At 44.0% G+C, this 13445-nt stretch overlaps 1 protein-coding gene across 4 annotated transcripts; it reads left to right on the forward strand.

Moving 5' to 3' along the window:
• Window positions 1-239: 239 nt before the first annotated feature.
• LTBR (lymphotoxin beta receptor) lies at window positions 240-6665 on the forward strand. Of its 4 annotated transcripts, none has more exons than XM_025048760.1 (10): window positions 240-563; window positions 692-788; window positions 1039-1164; window positions 1244-1420; window positions 1773-1869; window positions 2017-2120; window positions 4055-4162; window positions 4471-4496; window positions 5057-5285; window positions 5650-6665. In XM_025048760.1, exons 1-10 carry the CDS (start codon window positions 468-470, stop codon window positions 5889-5891), a joined length of 1302 nt encoding a protein of 433 aa, XP_024904528.1. In that variant the 5' UTR covers window positions 240-467; the 3' UTR covers window positions 5892-6665. The 4 variants fall into 4 exon arrangements, with proteins under 4 accessions (XP_024904528.1, XP_024904529.1, XP_006914675.1 ...); XM_025048761.1 differs by having other exon boundaries at window positions 242-563; window positions 2017-2108; XM_006914613.3 differs by having other exon boundaries at window positions 242-563; window positions 1244-1396.
• The last annotated feature ends 6780 nt before the right edge of the window (window positions 6666-13445 follow it).

Genomic DNA, 13445 nt, shown 5'->3' on the forward strand with positions numbered 1-13445 from the left:
CTCAGAGGCCCATCTGAGGATTGTCCACTGGCTCTGCTACCCCTTTCCCACTAGCTGGGCCTGTGTCTGCAGTCCTCCAGTCCCAGTCAGGCTTCCGAAGAAGGGAGGAGGCCTAGTTCCGGCCCTGCCGCCCTCACGTGCTTTCCCAGCCACCCCCTCCCACCCTTCAACAGGCACACAGGCCTGTTCCTCTTCCCGATTGTGATTGCGACAGCCTGCCTTAGCTCCCAGCACTCCCTGTCCCCGCCCCCGTGGCCGGCTAGCTCCACTCCCACTTCCTGAGCCTGGCTCTGGAGCCTTGGAGGCCAGGCCAGGCCCGGCCGCTTTGGCCCCTGGGGGCACATCGGCCTGAGTCCTGTCCCGGCCCCTGGGCTCGGGAGGCTGCTGCCACCACTGCCCAGGACGGCCAGGCCTCACATCTAACTCCTTGGCCTCCACCCATCTGGTCGACTGGCTGACTGGCCGCCATGCGCCTGCTGTGGGCCACCTCCCTCTGCGGCCTGGCCTGGGGGCCACTCATACTAGGCCTCTGTGATCTCCTGGCAGCTTCCCAGCCACAACTGGTGAGGGGGCTGCGTGCAGGTGGGTGGGGGTGGACTTGGGTAGGGAAGAGAGGTCTGGGCACCTCCCTGTCTGCCCTCCCCAGCTGATCCCTGAATAATTCTTCCCCCTCCTCTATCTCCCCTTGCAGGTACCCCCATACAACACAGAGAACCAAACCTGCCAGGACCAGGAAAAGGAGTACTATGAGCCCAAGCATCAGGTCTGCTGCTCCCGCTGCCCCCCAGGTGAGAGGCAATGGCCAGAGGAAGCCTGGGAGGTGGGTCACAGGGGACTCTAGTCTACCTTGCTGCCTTAAAGGGAAGGCACACACTGTCTCCAAGGGAAACCAGCTGGCAGAGACAGAGAGTGAGAAACACTAGCCATCCCTCAAATGCAGGCACTGAGAGGGACAGGCCCAGGGTCACATAGCAAGCAGCAGAGATGAGGGTGGAACCCTGGGTCCCCTGACACTCCTATTGCCCTATGCCCTTCCAGGCACATACGTCTCAACTGAATGCAGCCGCAGCCAGGACACAGTTTGTGACAAATGCAGTGAAAATTCCTACAATGAGCACTGGAACCATCTCTCCAACTGCCAGCTGTGCCGCCCCTGTGACTGGAGTGAGTGGGGTGTGCCTGGGGAGGGCTGGGATCCCTTGGAGCACAGTTCCTCCACTGAGCTCTCCTGTCTCCCCACAAGTACTGGGCTTCCAGGAGACTGCGCCTTGCACTAGCAAACAGAAAACCCAGTGCCACTGTCAGCCAGGAATGTTCTGCATCTTTTTGGGCCATGAGTGTGTACACTGCGAGCCACTCTCTGACTGTCCACCAGGCACCGAAGCTGAGCTCAAAGGTCAGAGGTTATTAAGGGCTGAAGGTAGGGAGGAGTCTGGGTGCCAGTGATCTTAAATGGGGACAGGGAACAGTTCTGTGTGCGCGGTGAGCCTCCAGGTAGTTCTCTTCAGCATTAAAAGCCTCTTCTCCCTGCCTGTGAAAAGCTCATAGAAGGGATCTGCAGAGAAATGAAACTGGGACAGGGGCAAGGGGGCGGGGGCGGGATAGGTGTCCCCCTCAGCACTGGGGAACCTGGGGGAGATCGGGAAAGGTGCAAGCTACAGAATGGGTGGGTAGGCAAAGAGGAGCCATCCAGTGGGCGTAAAGGAAGCTCAGAGCTGAACAAGAGGCTCCCTTTGCCCACTCGCCTGGTGGCCTTCCCTTTCTCCTGCCAGGTGAAATTGGGAAGGCTAATAGCAACTGTGTGCCCTGTAAGGCAGGGCACTTCCAAAACGCGTCCTCCCCCAGCGCCCGATGCCAGCCCCACACAAGGTGAGTATGGCCATGTTCCTCCCGCCCTCTCAGAAGCGTCAGCTGCTAACAACCCTAACCCCATGCTCAACTCTATGAGACCCTCCTTGCCACTTGCCACTTCCAGCCATGTGCCCTCTTGAGTTGGACCTCTCCTTTCCTCCACAGGTGTGAGGACCAGGGCCTGGTGGAGATAGAGCCAGGCACCGCCAAGTCTGACACCAGCTGCAGAAAGCTACCAGAGCCCCCTGAGATGCCAGGTGAGGGACCAGGTGAGGGGCATGAGGTTGGGGGTATCTAGGAAAATGCCTTACTTTCTCCTGTCTGAAAAAATGGGGAAAATATGAATCCTTCCCTCTCAGAATGGCAGCAAGAAGAAAAATTCCTAAAAGAGAAATTGGAGTGTCCTCAGGCCAGTTTACACCCACACACAAACACACACAAACACACACACACACACACACACTTTTCAAGTTATATAACTTGAAATATATAACATATATAATATTATTATTCCAAAGAATGATAATAATATTCCAAAGAATGCTTCCACACTGGGATGTAACGGTAACTGACATCACTGTCATCAGTTTAGACATGCCACCATCATATAATTCATTTACTGGATTAAATACCTCTTTATTAGATTACACACTTTTGTTGTTAGAGAGATAACTCCACATTTGACTCTTTTTTTGTTTTTTTCTATGCGGTCATTCATTTCCTAGCCTAATAGACAATTATAGGATGTTTCTAATGATTGTAATCATTATTAATTGAGGAAGAGTTATTTTATTAACTTTTTTAAATTAGCAAATATTCATAATCTTAGCTTCCATTTATGGAGAGCAAGTGTGGCAGGCACTGTCTGAACACCTGACATTCACTAATAATTTAATCCTCTTATTGGTCCTACAAAGTAGTTCTTTGATCATTCTCACCTATGGGATGAGGAAACTGAGGCTCACAGAGATGACATGACTTGCCCAAGATCATCCACGTGGCAACTGGTGTTATGAAGACGTGTAAACAGGTCTTTTTACTCCAAAGCCCATGCCAGAATGCATGCGCACTGTATATAAAGTTAGACAATTCAGATACAACTAAAATTCGGCCACAGGACCATCACCTAACAAATCCACTCTCAAACCTTTTTTTGGTTTTGTTTTTCACTCATTTTTAATATATCCTCTAAGACATTTTTCTATGTGTGTCTATACATGTATTTTTTTTTTTTTTTGCTAAAAGTGGGGTCATTTGAATATTTTATAACCTGATTTTTCATTCAACTACATCATAAATATTTTTCCATTTCCTCTTATTAATTTTTAACTATGTATCAAATATGAATGACATTTTAGAGCTGGAATTTTAGAGTCTAACTCCTTTATTTTACATATGAAAAAACTGATCTTTGAGGTGAAATGAATTAAAAAGTCACACAGCTGAACAGGAACCCAGGTGTTCAAGACTCCAGGTCAAATGTCTTCTCATGCCTCCCATTCTGCACTCTATTCAGCCACAGATTTAGGTAGAACAGAAAGGGCAAACTCCCAGGATACAAACGTCCAAGTCTTCTGACCATCCTTAGCGTGGCCGATGGGCACTGTAGACTCCATGGATGGCGGCACTGAGGCCCACAGAAAGAGAGAAATTATCCACTGCCAAACATCAGGTCCTGAGAAACCGAACTCCCACTTCTTCTTGGAACCTGCAAGAGGGTGGAGGCCTTGCAAGCCCTACTCTCCCAGGCAGCCACAGGCAGAGGGTTCAGAAGCAAGGCTCCCCTACTCTCCCACCTCTGAACACACCCACAGGTACAGAGGAGCAGTCTCAGTTCCTACAGTGGCTTCTCTGTATGATGGTCAAGTCCACAGAAATGTGGCTCTACCCTGTAGCCTGAGTCTGCTTACCACTCCAAGCCCCACCCTCCTTGTACTGCCCCCAGCCCCACTTCCAGCCCTTGAAAACCAACTGCCCAAGCTCCTGTCCTCACACAGTGGACACCTGTACCAGCCCAAACATCTCCATTCATAATAGAGTTTCTCTTGGCTGTTAGCAGATCCCTCCAATTCTGAGTTCTCCTCTGCAATCCAGAGAAGTATCTCTAATTCTGCCTTTAGGAACAGCAGCTAAAGAACTGGAACGCTGTTCCTTAACTTCCTTCTCGGGTCATCTTTCCCCTTTCTATCTGCTGTCCTGGCAGGAACTATGCTGGTGCTGGCCATTATGCTGCCACTGGTCTCCTTACTGCTCCTCTCCACCATCCTCGCCTGCACCTGGAAGAGCCACCCCTCTCTCTGCAGAAAGCTGGGTAAGAAGGGCTGGATGCAGTCAGGGATGAGGCTGGCCTTCTGTCCCCGCGTGGATGGGAGAGGGGATTTGGAGGGACTATTCAACTACCCCAGTGCCAACCCATCTGCCCCTCCGCATCCTCAAGACTCCCAATGCCTACCCCCAACATAGACATCATCTCCCTCTAGCCCTCCATTCTAAGGCTAGAGATAAGGGTAATGACAACTTATTCCTTCTGGGACCCCGGGGTGGGCAGCAACACATTGTGGTGGGGTGTGGAGATTGAAAGCCTGCCAGAGGCCTCACACCCATTTCATTTCGTTGCAGGATCCCTGCTGAAGAGGCATCCAGAGGTAACTGGGAAGGCTGAGAGGCGGAGGGGGAGAGTGAACGAGGTTGGAGTAGGCAGGAAAAGAGTGTGCAGGCTTCAACATTCATTCATGCATTCAATAAATAATTTTTGAGCACACCATGTGCCAGGCACCGTCCCAGGCATGTAGGTATAGCAGAAAATAAAACAAAGTAGCTACCCTCCTAGAGTTTCAGGCCAGTGGAGCAGAAATAAAGTTAAACAAATACATATCAGGTGGTGATAACGGTGGGAAAAAGCAGCAAATGGGTCAGTGAGTGACAGTGGCAGAGGATGGGGGTATATTATCTTAGTGGACAGAGAAGGCCTCTCTGATAAGCTGATATCTGAGCAGAGAGCTAAAGAAATGAGGAAGCCAGGCATCAGGATATCTGGGGAAAGTACTCTAGGAAGCAAGAACATCAGGTGCAAAGGCCTGAGGCAAGGAGCATGAGGAAGAGCAGAGGTGGGTGATGAGCTGCCCAAGCTGGGGTGGGGCGTGGGAATTAAAGAGGGAGTCTGAGGCCCACATCATTTGTTGGTTCTCTGCCTTCTCTCCTGCAGAGAGAGGAATCAAATACTGCTAACGGAAGCTGGGAGCCTCCAAACATCAACCCACACTTCCCTGACTTGGTAAAGCCACTTCTGCCCATCCCTGGAGACGTGACCCCTGCCTCGGCCTGGCCTCCAGCGACCTCAGGATTGGAGGAAGAGGTGCTACAACAGCAGAGTCCTCTGAGCCATGCCAGGGAGCTGGAGGCTGAGCTCCCAGAGCAAGGCCAGGTGGCCCATGGTGAGCAGGCTGCAGAGAGAAGAGGGGGTGAGGCAGATGGGATGGGAGAGACGATGGGCAGGGAGAGAGTGTGAGTCAACCTGAAATGTGAAAACTAAAATGGAGACAAGACAGAGGCTCTGACAGCTGGTCAGAGTGTCCCAACTAGAGGGGAAGGGGAGAGACTGAAAAACCCAGAAACAGAGAAATGAGTACAGAGCTCAAGAAACCAATAGCATATGGGAGGTGGGGAGAGAGAAGCACGGGGAGGAGGCAGAAGAACAAGGACATTTGGGAAGCAGGGGGTCTGATGCAGAGGGCACACAGGCCTTCTTTCCTCAACCATGTCCCCTCAGCCCCTCTCCTTCTGCTTCCTTTCCCATAGGTACCAATGGCATTCATGTCACTGGCGGGTCTGTGACTGTCACTGGCAACATCTATATCTACAATGGGCCAGTACTGGGGGGAACACGGGGCCCTGGAGACCCCCCTACTCCCCCAGAGCCTCCATACCCCATCCCTGAAGAGGGTGCTCCTGGTCCTCCCGGGCTCTCTACACCCTACCAGGAAGATGGCAAAGCTTGGCATCTGGCTGAGACAGAGACACTGAGGTGCCATGCCCTCTAACAGCGCCAAGGACCTAATTTGTCACCCATGCTTGATGGTGCCTGGGAAAAGCCAGGAGAAGGGAAGCACAAGAGCGCCTTCCCCCCGAGGCTGCCCTACCCTCACAGGATTGACAGAGGGCCTGAGGAGGGCCCCTGAGAGGCAAACTCTTAAGAGGCCAGGCCTCAGATACGACTCCGAGAGCAGGGCCGGGCACTGGCTGGGTACAGTGCCCACCGCGGGACTCTCACCACCGCCTGAGCAGGCCTGAGACTTCGTTGCAGAACCCCTGCCCACTGGGGCTGTACTAACTCAGCATCAGTCACAGACAGAGCACGTGATGCCTGCTGCTGTCCACCATGGCACTCTGCACCCAAAGCATGGCGCAGAAGGAGCCAGCCACATGCATGGACATCACTGAGACCTCTAGCGGATTTGTGGCACCCATCCTCAAGCTTCAGAGGCCTTTCGAGGACCCACACTTCACACGGACTGAGGTAGACCCTATACGAAGATGGAGTTACATGGAGGACCACCCTTCCCCTCCCCTCCTACAGAGGAAAGGGAGTCATTAAAAACTGGGGGTTTGGGTAGGGTTACTACGAATAAGAGATAGTTTCAGGTGGGTGGGGGAGGAAAATAGCAAGTATATTTATAAATTGTAACCACATGCAAATAAATTGGAAATTTAGACATAGATAATTTATTTTCTTGGGATCGATATAGAAACATTGTGCCACTGGAGCAATATCAAAGGCAAAGATCAAAACATTAAAATATAATCCCACAAAGGTATTTCTATGAGAGACCAGTATATATAATTCAGGTTATAATAATATTAGCCAATATCTTGACGACGTGCCAGGCAGTGTTTAAATGCTTTACAATAATGATTCATGTAATCCTCACAACACCCCCATGAGCTAGATACTGTTACTATTGCCATTCAACAACTGAGGAAACTGAGGCACAGAAGGGGTAAGTCGCTTGCCAAATTCAGCTACAAATGGCAAAACTGGGCCTTGCATCCAGTTAGTCTGGCTTTAGAGGCCTCTTGGATAAAAACTTCACATATCCTTCCAGAATTTCTTTGCATGAATAAAATGGTCCAGTTTTCTCAAAAAATCAGACCTCCTGCATGTTCCACAGGCATTAGGTCTCACAGCCACAATGCAGAGTGAAAAGAGTTCTGCAAGGTTGATTGCAAGGAAAGATATGCACTTGAGACATAAAAATGTGGGAGGCCAAGGTCACCTGCTGGTGCAGAGATCTAGGCTGATCTCCTTTCACTCGTAAGGAGCACTCATGGTTTTTACTTTCTTTCTTTTCATCTTATTTTATTTTTTCCCCAAAAGAATTTTAAATCTTCCAAGCTCTCTTTAGTGAAAGTTTGGGGCCCCAGAACTTATCCACCATGCTGCCCAGTAGAGACGATCTTAGCTTGAAGGATTGTGAGGAGAGCGGCTGCCAGCTGACTGCTCCTTCCATAAAAGGTCACTATCTGGGTCTAATGTTAAGAATTCTGTTGCTGGTGTTCATTAAGATGGTGTGGCTATAAAACACATACTCCAGGAGTCGTCTTATCCAAGTGAGGGGTTACTTAAGGTTGACCATCAAAGTATTAGATCCAACTTCCTTTCTTGAGAAGTAAATAATGGTGAGCTGTATGTTTAGATAGTTAAATCCTCTTGGTTTTGTAGTATGCTAGAGCCAGATAACATGAATCCTTAATAATTGCTCCAATGTGTTTAGGTAAAAAACTAAATTAATACATTTTCAACAAAATAAAAGAAAAAATTTTAAATAAGCGGTGCTAAGGCACAATCCTATGTGACACCACTCCACTTTAGGATTACAACTGCCTATATTAATTTGCTGGGGTTGTCTTAACAAAGTACAGTAGATGGAAAGGCTTAAAAAAACAAAAACAATTTTCTCACAGTTCTGGAGGCTAGAAGTCCAAGATTAAGGCATCGGCAGAGTTGGTTTCTGAGGCCTCTCCTTGGCTTGCTCATGGCTCTCTTCTCCGTCTTTACAATGTCTTCCCTCTGCGTTCTGTATCCTAATCCCCTCTTCTTATAAGGAAGCTAGTCATACTGGATTAGGCCCACCCTAATGGCCTCCCTTTAATTTCATTATCTCTTTAAGGACCCTATCTACAAATACAGTCATGCTCTGAGGTGCTGGGGATTAGGAATTCAACACATGAACTGTAGAAGACAATTCAGCCCATGCTTATTTTGCCAGGGCTGAGTTAGTACAGGCTCCAAGACACATTAACAGAGAGGAGTTCCTGTCTACAATGAAAGCTAATAAAAAATCAGTGAAGACAGCATCTTGCCTATCGTCTTCAAAAGATGGAACTGTATACAATAGTAGTTAATCATGGCATAATTAAGACTGAATCTCAGTCGTCTCTCTTATATTATTTTTGAGAACCCCACTCCTATACCACATGGAGGAGAAAGCAAATACTGGATCTAACCAGTGTCAACATGGTCCAGGGAGGCCTGTAAGGGGGCTAAGGCAGCAGTCCGGGAGACAGATGGATGTAGTTATACAGAGCAGCAGCAGTGGGACATGTGGGGCTATGTAGTCCTAGGGTAGCTAAGAATGTCTTTTTCTGAAAGATGGAGCAGTTCACATGGACAGCTGTGATGAATTCTTTCTGCTACCCACCCGACAGACTTCTGCACCTTTCCTAGGAACAGAACCCCATTTCTGTACTAAAGCAGAGATTCCATGATATCAGGAGAGGAGACCCTTCCTCCAGTCTCAGGAGCCAGTAAACCCAATTCCCCTTTGCCAGGATTAATATAGGATGGGGGCCTGGGATCCATTTCTGGCCAATGACATGTATAAGGAAGTCTTGTTCCCAGGTCAAAAAGCATCATTAGGAAAAGGTTTTTGGTTTTCCTTGTCCTTTCTCATTTGGGGGATGTTTGTTTGAAGACATGATGCCTGAGCTGTGCAGCCATCTTACTAACACGAAGAAACAGCTATGGAGATAAAAAGCCAATCCTCTGAGGATGGAGGTCCTGAAGAAAAGAAAGAACCTGGTTCATGAGGCGTCACTGAGCAGCTGAACCAACCGTCAGTAAGCATTTACTTTGGGCTTCTTTTTATGAGAGAAGAACTCCCATTTGTGTAAATCACAGTAAGTCAAATTTTCCTCTCTCTCTCTTTTTTTTTTGTTTTTTTTTTTTGTTTGTTTTACTTTTATCTGTTTCCTCTTTTTGGGTAAGTAATTTATTCATGTGGCTCAAGATACAAAAAGCATCAAAGAGTAAACAGCGAAATGTCTCTTTTTCACTCCTATCCTTCAATCATCTTGGTCCTCTCCTTGGAAGCAACCATGTGACTGTTTCTGATGCTTTTCCAGAGGTCATTTATGCATATTCAAAAATATATATATACATAGACATCTTTCCTCTTTTTTTCCCACAAATGGTAGCACATTCTCTATATATTCTTCCCCTTGCCTTTTTCATTTATCAAAATAGCTTGGCCATGATTCCATATCAGTATTAAAAAACTTCCTCCTTCATTTTTATATCTGCATAGTATCCCATTATATGGCTGCATCATTTAACTAGTTCTCTTTGAGGATTTTTCATTCATTTCCAATGTATTACAATTTTATAATAACAACCATATTGACTTGTCCATGTGTGAGTATTGCTATTAAAAAATTGCTAGAAATGAAATGGTGAGTCAAAAGGTACAAATATTTTATTTTGACAAATATTACCAAATTGTCCCCCATATATATTGAATGTTAGCAATTTTTAAGAATATCCATTTCCATATACAAACGCTGACATTGGTACGCTATCAAACGTTTTGATCTTTGTCAATGTGAAAGGTGAAAAATGTTATCTCAGTGTAATTTTTATTTGTATTTCTTATTGTGAGGGAAGTGTTTTTTATTTCCCTGTGACTGAACATTTTCATATGTTAAAGAGTCATTTGTAATTTATTTTCCATTAACTGTTCATATCTCTATTTTTCTACTGGACGATTTCCAAACGTTATCTTGTTATCCCCAAATCATCTACTAAACAATAATTTTTTCTTCCCTAATTTGAAACACTACTATTATAAAGTGAATTTGTGTATGAATTTGAATTCACTCTAGATTTTCAATTCCCTTCCTTCTATCTGTCTTTTTAATTTGCTAGCACCACAGTCTCAACTATTTTAGCTTTATATTTTAATATCTATTAGGGATCCTTTTAATATTCTTTTTCAAAATTTTCCTAATATATTTTATTTCTTATTCCACATGAACTTTAAGATCAGCTTATCTAGTACCCCGCCCTCCCCAAAAAAATTTCTATTGGTATTTGGGTTGTGATTGCATTAAACTTTTAGATTAATCAGGAACAACTGGCATCTTCCTGGTGTTAGCCTTCCTTTCAAGAAATAGTAGACCTCTCTATTTGCTGATCCTTTTTGTGTCCCTCAGTAGTATTTTAATGTTTAATTTTCAAAAATATAGATCTCGAGTATTCTTTGTTAAGTTCATGCGTTCCTGAGTGTTTTATCTCTGTTAAGTAGTATAGGATGGGATCTTTTCTGTCTTTAATTTTTTTTTTATCCAATCACCTACTGAATTTTCTTATTATCTATAATAGTTTGACAGTTGATTCTCTTAGATTATCACCTATAAATAATGTGGAACTTATTTCTGTCTAATTTTTATATTTGTAATATATTTTAACCTTGTCTAAATGCATTGCCTAGTACCTCTGGAACAATGCTAAATAGTAATGGCCATTAATGGACATCTCTATCTTGATCCTGATTTCAATGTAAATACTTTTAATATTTCCCCATTAAGCAGGAGTTGAAATAGATATATTTATTTTATTATGTTAAGGAAATACTCATCTCTTACTATTTTATGGAGCTTTAAAATCAGTAATAGATATTGAATTTTTATGAGAAACTAATGTCTTTTAAGCATTTGTAGAAATCATTACACTACTTTTCTCCTTAAATCTATCGATCTGAGGAATTACATAAATCAGTTGTCTAATACTAAACTACCCTTATCTTCCTGGAATTGATCTTGGTGTATTCTTTTTTTAATGTATCTCTGGGATTCTGTTTGCTAATATTTTATTTCAGATTTTATCAGTGAGCTTGGTCTATAATACTGGTCTGTTTTATGTTCCTCATAACTGAAGAAATTTCCAATATAACAGTTCATCCTAAAGGAATCGTATCTTAGAGTTAATTTTATTATATATATAGGACTGCCAGCCTCTCATCTTTCCCAATCCATTGTTAACACATCCTCCATCCACATTTCTGCTCAGCACAGAGTTATACAGTTCTATGTTAAGAGATCTTCTAGGCATCTTTTCATTTTTATATGCTTATCATGAAAGTCACTTGTCCCAGTAGTATACCTCTGAGATCCTCAAATTATGGAATGACCACCTGTTTGATAAAGTAGCTTGTTCAGTCAAATAGGATGATTAATGCAGAACCCATTCCAGAGCAACAAGATCCCAAAGGTAATTATTGTCATACTTGAGGGTTGCGTCTAAAGCTTCCCTTTGGGATTAGTCTTATTTATAAAAGTTCCAATAGAACTTTCTGTAATGATAAAAATTATTATCTGTACGATCCAATATGGTAGCCACCAGCCACATGTGGCTAATGAGCACTTGAAATGTGATTAGTGCAATGAAGAAAATGAATTTTTAATTTAATTTTATATAATTTCATATTTAAATAGATACATGTGGCTAGTGGCTTGTGCTAAATGGCACAACCCTAAGTGGTCTATAGAGAAACCTGATTCAATGAGCCTGTGGTTGCCAACAGCTGAGAAGGCAACTGTGATGGTAGAAAGAACTCAAGTGTTGAGGTATTCATTCATTCATTAAACTCATTTATTATCTACTGAGAATCTACTATGTGCTAAGCACTGTTCTAGGTATCGAAGATACAGAGCTAACAAAATTCTTGCTCTCATGACATGAAGGAGATAATAAAAATAAATAAGGAACTAAGTATTACGGTGAAAACTGAAATGGGAAAAGTGATAGTAATTATATAGCTACTATTGACTGAGTGGTCATGTAGTCCTTCTTGGGAAGGTGACATCTAGGCTGAATAGCCAGAAGGAACCTATCATAAAAAGACAAAGAGAAATAATGTTCCTAGGGAACAAACAGCTTAGTGCAAAGGCCTTAGGAGCTCAGGATATTAGGGGAATTATGAGTCTACGAGGCTAGAAGCTAGTCGGGTGATGGGGAGAGTGGGCCCAGATGCAGTCAGAAAGTCAGATCACATAGGGTTTCATAAGCTCAGGTAAAGAGTTTGCTTATATTCTAAGTGCAGTGAAGGCATTGGAAGCTTTTATGCAAGAAAGAGACACAGTCTCTTTTCATGTTTAAAAAGATTTATCTGGCTGCTATATAGAGAAAAGATAATGGTAGGTTATTATCTATAATAATCCAATGGATAGTGAATAAAGAATGGAAGCAGAGAGACCAGGTAGAAGGCTTTTGCAATAGGAGATGGAGAAAGGTAGATGGTGCGAGGATAGTCCTTGGAAATAGAGTGAACAGGATTTGCTGATGGGCTTGGTTCCCATCTCATATTCTGTGGCCTTGGACTACTAGTTTGTTAAACTAATCCAAGCCTTTCAAAATTAACATTCAGTAAATATCGAATGAGTATTTACTATGTTCCAGGCATCTGAAGATATAACAGCAAACAAGACCAACCTGATACCTAACCTTCTGAAACTTAAAAATAATTACAGTGAGATAAGTCCTACAAAAAGGAACACAACATATAATCAGAGACCTACTCTAGGCTTAAAGATCAGGAAATGCTTCTCTTAGGAAATTTAAGATGCCACTTGAAGAAATAATTAGTGTTAGCTAAGTGAAGGAGGGAGGAGAAGAGCTCTCCTGGTGGAGCAAATGGTATGCGCAAAGTGTGGTAGGAAGAATAGCTTGGCTGGAGCTAGGAAATAGAGAGATGAAGCTGGAGACGAAGGCAAGAAGCAGATTATTCGCTTATAAACTACAATAAGGATTTTGGACTTTAACCTAAGAGCAATAGGAAACCACTTAAGTGTTTTTCCCCCCTTTGTAGTTTTTATTCTTTTTTATTTCACTTTTTATTAAGTAATAGCAAACATACGGTAAAGTGTACTAATCTTAAGTGTACAGCTTGAACAATTGCTACATATGTATAGACCGTGTTACCATTCCAGAAGACACAGAATGCTTCAGTACCCTAGAAGATTTCATGCCCCTTCCAACTCAGGAATCCTTACCACTCGGGTCTCACTTCATACTCTGGGAGATAATACGTGGTATCTGAAATATATGATGTATCCCAGAGATATCCACGTTTGACTTATGACTTATTCCCATCAATTAGTTTTGCCTATACTTGAATTACATATAAATGGAATTGTACTGTATTAACCCTTTTGTGTCTAGCTTCTTTTGATCAATATCATATTTTTGAGACGTACCCTTGTTGTTGCTAATATCAGTAGTTTGGTTTCTTTTACTAATTTTGCTGCATAGTGTTCCACTG

Source organism: Pteropus alecto, unplaced genomic scaffold (assembly GCF_000325575.1).
Source record: "Pteropus alecto unplaced genomic scaffold, ASM32557v1 scaffold94, whole genome shotgun sequence".
In the NCBI taxonomy this organism is placed as follows: Eukaryota; Metazoa; Chordata; class Mammalia; order Chiroptera; family Pteropodidae; genus Pteropus; species Pteropus alecto.